This window comes from Muntiacus reevesi, chromosome 1 (genome assembly GCF_963930625.1).
Source record: "Muntiacus reevesi chromosome 1, mMunRee1.1, whole genome shotgun sequence".
Taxonomy (NCBI): domain Eukaryota; kingdom Metazoa; phylum Chordata; class Mammalia; order Artiodactyla; family Cervidae; genus Muntiacus; species Muntiacus reevesi.
The window spans coordinates 97,023,794-97,032,868 of record NC_089249.1 but is presented as its reverse complement, the minus strand read 5'-3'; the positions used below and the strand labels follow the sequence as shown (position 1 = coordinate 97,032,868).

The following is a 9,075-nucleotide window of genomic DNA, read 5'->3' as shown; positions in this document are numbered from 1 at the left end:
GTCTGCTCTGCCTGGGATCCCCTTCCTGGACAGACATCAGCGTGGCCCATTCCGGTGCCCCCTTCAGCCCTTTACTCAAAGAGCACCTTCTCAGCAAGCTCTTCTCTACCTAAAATCACCACCTCAGCCTCAGCCCTGCCTTCTGCACTTACCACCATCTGACATGTTATGTATTTTACTTACTTTGTTGTCTGTCTCCACTAGATAATCTCCATTAGGAAAGGTATAAAGTCCTGTTGGTGCTGTGACCTCAGTCCCAAAAAGTGTCTGACATACAGTAGGCAGTTAACAAACACTCCCCAAAGGCATCAAAGAGCAAGTGAATGTTGATGGAATAAATGCCAAGTGGCCCAGGCCTGGAGCGTTTCTGCTTTCACAGCAAACAGTGCCGCAGTGGCTGTGGCTGTGCATCTGAATATAGGGCTGTGGAGCCCAGTGACAACCAGAGAACGGACAAATTAGCAGACGAACAAACAAAGCAAGCAAAAAAAAAAACAAAAAAAACAAAAACAAAAATTCATACACAGAAGGTTGTGAAGAGGTGTCTTCAACTGTGGTCAGAGGGCAGCAGCAGGTCCAGGCCTCGGCAGCGTGGACCTTGGCACAGCTCTGTCCTGCAGGGAAGCAGGAGGGCAGAGGGCGCTGGGCAGGGTGTGCCATCCCAGAGAATGGTCTAAACAAGTTCAGCCTGCTCTGTGCGTGCCCCAAGTGGGGCATGTGGCAAAGGAGGTGAAGGGGGTTGTCAGTCGCTCCCCTCTACACCTAATTATTCCTTGGTGCTCTTCGCAAAACAGAGAAATTCCATGAGAACAAAAGAACCAGGGAAATTCTTATCTGGGGATAGGGAAACCACACCATGATTTTACACAAGGGACCTGATGTAAAGCTCAAAGGACAAAATAGTCAAAATACAATGTATGTTCATGTGAAACTTACTCTCTGGATGGGGATACAAGACAAACTGGTAGGAAACAAACTGGTGGCATTTTTCTGATAAAGGGTCCCTGAGAGTCAAAGAGGGCTAATGTGTTTTTCCTGGAGGCTGGGGAGCATTCAAGTTGGAACACAGAATTTCTTTGCAGTCTTATGTTTTATCTTTTTAAGCAAAATTTATCATCTGAATTATATAATTGCTTTAAATACTTTCAGTAAACTTACTTGGGGGCTTCCCTAGTGGTTCAGACAGTAAAGAATCTGCCTGCAGTGCAGGAGACCTGGGTTTGATCCCTGGGTCGGGAAGATCCCCTGGAGAAGGGAATGGCTACCCACTCCAGTATTTTTGCCTGGAGAACTCCATGGACAGAGGAGCCTGGTTGGCTACACTCCATGGGGTTACAAAGAGTTGGACACAACCAAGCGACTAACACACACACAAACATACTTCGCTTTTGTTTCCCACAACTTCAAGACAAACTGATACTCCATCAAATGTACCAAGAAGACTGTGACTTCAGATTCTCCTTGGCACTGTGACCCCCAGGTAGGTAAGTATTAGTTGTTTAGTCATACCAGACTCTTTGTGACCCCATGGACTGCAGCCCGCCAGGCTCCTCTGTCCATGGAATTCTCCAGGCAAGAATACTGGAGTGGGTAGCCATTCCCTTCTCTAGGGAACATTCCAACCTAGCGATCAAGCCCAGGTCTCCTGCATTGCAGGCAGATTCTTTTACCATCTGAGCCACCAGGGAAGCCTGTGACCCTCAGGGATATCACCCTTATTGGTAAATGTGGAATTTGGACATCACAAAAAACATCATTTTATACCAAAATGTATGACAGATTTAACAATTGTTGCGGTTGTTCAGAAAAGGCCAAAATATTTGGAAAGACTATAATGAGTCTTACCCAATAATACTATAAACATTATTCAAACTGCTGCCAGTGATATCAACTGTATAACAGTCTTTTTTTTTTTTTGCCTCAGTTACACTATTTTTTTAAAATGAGGAAACAAGACATTTCAAAAACAAACATATATGTATTTTTAATTATAAATGTAAAGCAAATATGCAGTAATGCCAGAAATAAACTATTCTTGACTCTGGGCTCTTTTCAAAAAATTCAAGATTTTTTCAAAAGATACAAGATACACAGATAAATCACATTCATACCTTACAAATGTTAAATAGAAAACAATTTAAATTCATAATGAACAATGAATGTTTTCAGTAGCCTGAAATTTTACTCATCCATAATTTTATGAGTGAAAAAAAGAGCTAATCTAGTACCTTAATATTGTCATTTATGCATTACTCAAAAGTACAAACACCCTGAAGACAGAGTTTCACACTTATCATATGTATTATAAAAACATTGAGATATTTATCAGGCATAACAAATATAATGAAAACTATATGTTAGGATACGTTTCACAAACACAAGTTCAACATTTCTCTTTGGTTCAGAAAACATGAGAGGTAGGTTCAAATAAAGTAAATACCTAATTATGTCACCAGATTTTCACTAAAATGTTGGCAACTTATGGCAGAAATTACTAGAAATCAAACGAGTTTAAGAATTACACTGAAAAGTGATAAGAATAATTTCAACTACTAAATAGTTGTCTAAGTCCTAATCATACAAATCAGAAAAGACAGTTGTTTATAAAAATGGCTTCAGTAAAATAAAATCATGCTCTCGCTTCATTTTAAGTTTTCTAAATCAAAACATGTTCCTAAAACTGGGGGCAAGAGAAAATATGAATGTACTTGTTTGTAAACTGGGCCTTCCATTTCATTATAGGCACCAAATACGCAGAATTAATATACACTATTTTTAATACATACTATTCTCCTAGGTTCACACTGCCCAAGTTGGGAATTGCAGCATCAAATAAACGGTGAGGGGGTAATGAGAATGCCATTCATCCATGATCAACCTACTTCATGTAATTAAGAAATTTCAGATAACCGGGAATGGCCTCCAGAAGCCTTCCTGGTGAAAACAGGAGTTTGATTCAAGTAGGAGACAAAGGACAAAGAGAAGAGAGATGCTCTTTAGAGACTGATATAAGTAAAGGGGTTTTGTTTCCTGATGCTTTTCAAAACAATGATAATAAACAGAATCTCTCAAATAAGTTGCCTTGCGTCAACAATTTGCCAGTGATATGCTAATAAGCAGTGTGTCGTCCTGAAAACCAAACAATAGTACAAGCAAAATGGAGAAGTGGTCACTGAAATAAATATTATTTTATCACTCCTCCTTACACAAAAATTATATGAGTGGACTAGACATGCCTTGAAATTCTGCCATTTAACATTCATTCTTATTCTGCTTAAAGAAAGAATATAAACTCTATACCTATTTGGCTGCTGTAAGGTATGTTTTCATGCAATAATTCTCCATTAATGATCCTACAAGGAAATTTTAAGAAATTCAAAATATATGAACAATTTAAGTTTCCAAGTTTTCTGATCATTTTGTTTTTAAGAAAATGATATTTAAGTATAAAGGAACTGGCATAAACTTGAATCAACCAAAATAAAGACTAAAGATTTATAATTCTAGCACACAAAGCAAATTTAGTTCAAGCAAGTACATTTCTTCAGATTTAGGATTCTGGGCAGATATTGTAGAAAGAACTAATAAGAAAAGATAAACTATAATTTTGTAGCCTTCTCAAAATTGTATGAGCTTATCAAAACTATGATTTTTTTAGACATTTCTGAATATATAAAATTGAGTCCAAATGTCTGAAATTATCATTGATATGCTCTTCCGTTTCATGAAAAAAAAAAAATAAAGCTTCTTTCTGTCATAGATTTGTTTCAATTCTAGGAGAAAATGTCACTCTGGAGACAGTTGAAAGTTTCAGTAATCATGCTAAAGCAAAAAATTCAACATGTCATTTCTGAGTTACTCCTAAAGTTTGTTTCATATTTTCATAAACCACATAACTGATGCCTACAGCAGGGAGCACCTTCATAAAGTTTGGGGTGATGCCTCTGTAAAGTCCTGGCAGTCCTTCTTTAGAAACTATTCGTCGAAAGAGCCCAACCATGTTCAGCTGTGGGCTTCCTTCTATCATGGCTAGAAAATTCAAAAAAGAAAAGAAATCAGGCTAATTTAATATTCACACATTTTATTATGACTATATACCATTATGATTCAGAACAATACTCTAGAACACAATAAACAGATAAAATTTATTCCAAGGGTCCTCAAAAAGTGCCCCTGTATATAATTCTCCCTGGATAGCACCTAAAGAGTGAGTGCCCTGGTAAGAATAACAATGGTACTATCGCTTTGTGTTAGATGATGGGCTAATTACTTTATATACCAATCCTCCGAGGTAAGAGTTATTATACCCATCTAGTAAGTAAGGAATCTTACAAAGATAGAGAAACTTGTCCCAACACACTTAGCCCGCAAGTGGGAGAGCTGACAGCTGATGGTCTTTCTCCTCTGTAAATGGAATGAAAACTGTGCAGTGTTTTAAGAATCAGCAACAACTATGTAAATCAGCTGGCATTTATCAAATTCTCAGTAAATGGTGGCTAGAGTTTTTATTATTATGGGACCTAAAATTTTGAACTGTGATTCCTCCCCACTGTGGCACTGTCTCCTTGACTTTGATTACACCATGCCTCCTGGATCTCTTGTCATCTCACTAATTGTTCTCTTTGTTCACAATTTGCTGACTAGAATCCACCTGCTAATGCAGGAGATGCAGGAGATGCAGGTTTGATCCTGTGTTGGGAAGATTCCCCCAGAGAAGGAAATGGCAACCCACTCCAGTATTCTTGCCTAGAGAATCCCATGGACAGAGGAGTCTGGAGGGCTACAGTCCATGGGGTCACAAAGAATCAGACACAACTGAGCACACATGCATGAATGCACTGCATTGCTATATTAAATAGCATGCATTCTGTGCCTCTCTTTTCTGTTTTATCCCTGGCCTATCTCATCCACTGTCATTTCTTTAAACAGTACACCCTGAACATCTGCACCTCTATCCCCAACCTCTCTTCCAAGTACCAACCACATCTCCCCCAACCAAGCAGTCAATCATTAAATAACCAACACTTCCAATGCAGATGATTTGTAAATACAATGTAAAGAGTGAACTGCATGGCACATTCCCATTTTACTTTTTGGATGTTTGGGAGTTTTTTCCCTGAGTATTTTCAATCCACAGTAGGTTGAGTCCTCAGATGCAGAGCCCACAAATGGGGACAGCCAACTGTACTCTTAAAACATGCGTTCTCAACATAAGCAAGAAAATCTTACTCTATTTGTGCAGAAACCACAGATACATATACAGTATATGCATAGTGTATCTGTGCTATTAAGATTTCATGAAGAAGAACTGATTTAGAAAAGAATTTCTAAAAAGCTTCCTTAGGGAGACAATAATGTAAAAAAATGGTTAAGAAATATTATCTTAAAACCACACTCTGCTGTCTCAGTGGAACTTGAGAGTTCCAGAAGCACGTTATTGACGCCATACTTTTTATCAGTGTCCCGCTTTCATTCAAAACTCACCTTGAGCCTGCATGCGTGTTCTCACCAAAGCCAAGGGGTAGCTGGCCAGCTGGCCACAGGTGCTGGATAAGGCACCACAGCCCAGTAACACCATGACTCCAGGGTTCACAGAGTCTTTGGCAAAATTATCTAGCCAATGAGACTTTAGGAGCTGCCAGAGAAACAGAAAGGAAAAACAATAAACAGCTACTCACAAGTGCTTGCACTCAACGGGGACATTTGCACGGCAACTCTCATCCTGATAGGATCAACAGGCTACACTTCTGCAACGCTGGGCAACCCGTTCCCAGGAGCAGCAGCCTTTGCAGAGGCAGCAGCTCTGTAGAGAAGCAGGGAAGTCACACCAGGGATTCAAAACACCGACAACTTGCACTGGGTGCTCCCTTCCTTCCAAGTAAAGGTGAGGATCAATCGCACACCAAGGCAGGATCTAAACACCATTTCTATAGTGTCAATGAAAATAACGTAATACTGTGAAGTGCATCTGACTTTTTACTTTACACGTGTGTTATTTCATTCAGTTCTTCTACAGAAGCTCTACAAAAGGTGGAGCTATTCTTCTGATTTTAGAAATGACTCAGTGGAGTTTTTTTAAACAAGGGTGTAGAATCAAGTGTACTGATCCTCGGGCCATGCTTCTTCCTTATTATCCTGGGTCCCTGTATTTCCATAAGCAGGCCATAACTGAGAGAAACTATATAAAATATACATGCTAATTTACTTTTTAAACAAAAATATCTTAAGTATCAAAATATATGCTAATATATGGGGGAAATCATACATTACTTTAAATATTTTAATGAAAAATTTAATTGCATACTTGGACCTTACAATTATATAACACAAATAGCTTTATATATTTGGAAGCAAAAATTACATTTAAGTGTTTATTTAATATTCACTTAGTACTGTAACATATGATAATAAATAGAGTCATGAAGGCTAAAGACAGCCATGTCTGAACTGCAGAAATAAGAGAAGTGATTGACTACAAACTAATCAACTGTTTACACTGTGAAGACTAGAACAGGAGGAAAAAAGAGAGGAAAGCATACTCTTGAAACAATTAAAGTTCTATAAAATATATATGATCTTCCAAGTCCTTTCTGTTTATTCCATAATCCATTTTCTTCTCATGCTAAAGGTCATTATCATTCCCTATCTCTCAGGTCTCACTATATGTTTTAAATTTTTTACTTATTTATTTTTATTTCTGTCTGTCTCTCCTTCTTTAGCTCTGTACCCCTCAAAATTCTGTCACCTTATGAAGATTCTCTGGCAACATCAGGGTCATAACAGGGTCCTGATTCAATAGGACTAGTGTCTCTATAAGAAGAAAACACGATAGAATTCACTCATTCACTCTCTCTCCCTCTGGGAACATAGCAAGAAGACAGCAGTCTGCAAGCCAGTAAGACAGCCTCCATACAAACCAAATCAGCCAGAACCTTGATTTTGGATTTCTAGCCTCCAGAACTGTGAAAAAGTAATTTCTGTTGTTTAACCCACCCAGTCTCTGGGGGTTTTTTGTGTTCTGGTTTTTGGTTTTTCTGGGGTTTTTTTGGCCATCCCGTACAGCTTGTGAGATCTTAGTTCCCCAATCAGGGATTGAATCTGGGGCCCTGGGCAGTGAGAGCGCAGAGTCCCAATCACGGGACCACCTCAGAATTCTTGGTATCTAGTATTTTGTTATGGCAGTCCAAACAAACTAGCACACTACCCAAAGCAATCTACATATTCAATGCAATCACTATTCAAATTTCAATCATACTGTTTGAAGAAATAAAAAGGAAAAATTCTAAAACTCAAATGGAATCTCAAGGGACCCCAGCTAGACAAAATAACCTTGAAAAAGAACAAAGTTGGAGGCCTCACACTTCCTGATTTCAATATATACTACAAAGCAACAGTAATCAAAATAGTGCCATGCTGGCATAAAGACAGCTACATAGATCAATAGAACAAAATAGAGAGCCCAGAAATAACTTCTCCACATTGGGCAAAGGATAGTCTCTTCTCAAATGGGAAAACAGGATATCCACAAGCAGAAAAATAAAGTTGGACCCTTATCTTACAACATACACAAAAAACTAACTCAAAAATAAGTTAAAGGTCTAAACATAAGACCTAATAGTATACAATTCCTAGGAGAAAACTCAGGGTAATAAAAGCTTTAGGACATTGAATTTGGCAACAATTTATTGGATATGATGATACCAAAAGCACAGGTAACAAAAGCAAAAATAGACAAATGGATTTCATCAACTTAAAAACTTCTGCACAGCAAAGGAAACAAGAGATAAAAAAAGGCAACCTATGGAATGGGAGAATATATTTGCAAACCATATATCTGATAAGTAGTTAATATCCAAAATATATAAAGAACTTCTACAACTAAACAACAACAATTTTAAAAACCTAATTAAAAACTGGGCTAAAGACTTGAATAGACATTTCTCCAAAAAAATAAATAGATGGACAACAAGCATAATAAAAGATCCTCAACAACACTTATCATCAGAGAAATGCAGGTCAAAAGCACAATGAGATATTGTTTCACAACTGTTGGGACGGATACAATCAAAAAACCAGAGACTAACAAATATTAGTGAGGATGCAGAAAAGTATACAGTTACTGGGAATGAAAAACGGTGCAGTTTCTTTGCAAAATAGTTTTTTCCCCAAAAAGCTTAAATTAGATCAGATAGACTGAAGATTAGATCTGAGTGCCTGAAGAATTACAGATGGAGGTTCAGATGGAGGTTTGTAACACTGTGCAGGAGGCCGTGATCAAAGTCATCCCCAAGAAAAAGAAATGCAAAAAGGTAAAATGGTTGTCTGAGGAGGTCTTACAAATAGCTGAGAAAAGAAGAGAAGATGAAAGGCAAAGGAGAAAAGGAAAGGTACATACATCTGAAGGCAGAGTTCCAATGAATAGCAAGAGGAGATAATATAGCCTCCCTAAGTGATCAATGCAAAGATAGAGGAAAAAAATAAAATGGGAAAGACTAGAGATCTCTTCAAGAAAATTAGAGATACCAAGGGAACATTTCATGCAAAGATGGGCTCAATAAAGGACAGAAACGGTATGGACCTAACAGAAGCAGAAGATATTAAGAAGAGGTGGCAAGAATACAGAGAAGAACTATACAAAAAAAGATCTTCATGACACAGATAACCACGATGGTGTGATCACTGACCTAGAGCCAGACATCATGGAATATGAAGTCAAGTGGGCCTTAGGAAGCATTGCTACGAACAAAGCTAGTGGAGGTGATGAAATTCCAGTTGAGCTACTTCAAAACCTAAAATATGATGCTGTGAAAGTGCTGCACTCAATATGTCAGCAAATTTGGAAAACTCAGCAGTGGCCACAGGACTGGGAAAGGTCAGTTTTCATTCCAATCCCAAAGATAGGCAATGCCAAAGAATGCTCAAACTACTGCACAATTGCACTCATCTCACATGCTAACAAAGTAATGCTCAAAATTCTCCAAGCCAGGCTTCAACAATACATGAACCAAGAATATCCCAATGTACAAGCTGAATTTAGATAAGGCAGAGGAACAAGGGATCAAACTGCCAACATCC

At 38.2% G+C, this 9,075-nt stretch overlaps 1 protein-coding gene across 1 annotated transcript in view; it reads right to left on the bottom strand.

Annotated features, from left to right (window-relative positions):
• Positions 1–1,958: 1,958 nt before the first annotated feature.
• Positions 1,959–9,075, bottom strand: part of LOC136148229 (mitochondrial adenyl nucleotide antiporter SLC25A24) — a 65,623-nt gene continuing 58,506 nt past the window's right edge. Inside the window, exons 9-10 of the mRNA XM_065907650.1 lie at positions 5,485–5,635; positions 1,959–4,029 (exon numbers count right to left, since the gene is read on the bottom strand). Coding sequence (XP_065763722.1) covers positions 3,845–4,029; positions 5,485–5,635 — 336 coding nt within the window. The 3' untranslated portion in view covers positions 1,959–3,844. The remainder of the gene's footprint in view (positions 4,030–5,484; positions 5,636–9,075) is intronic.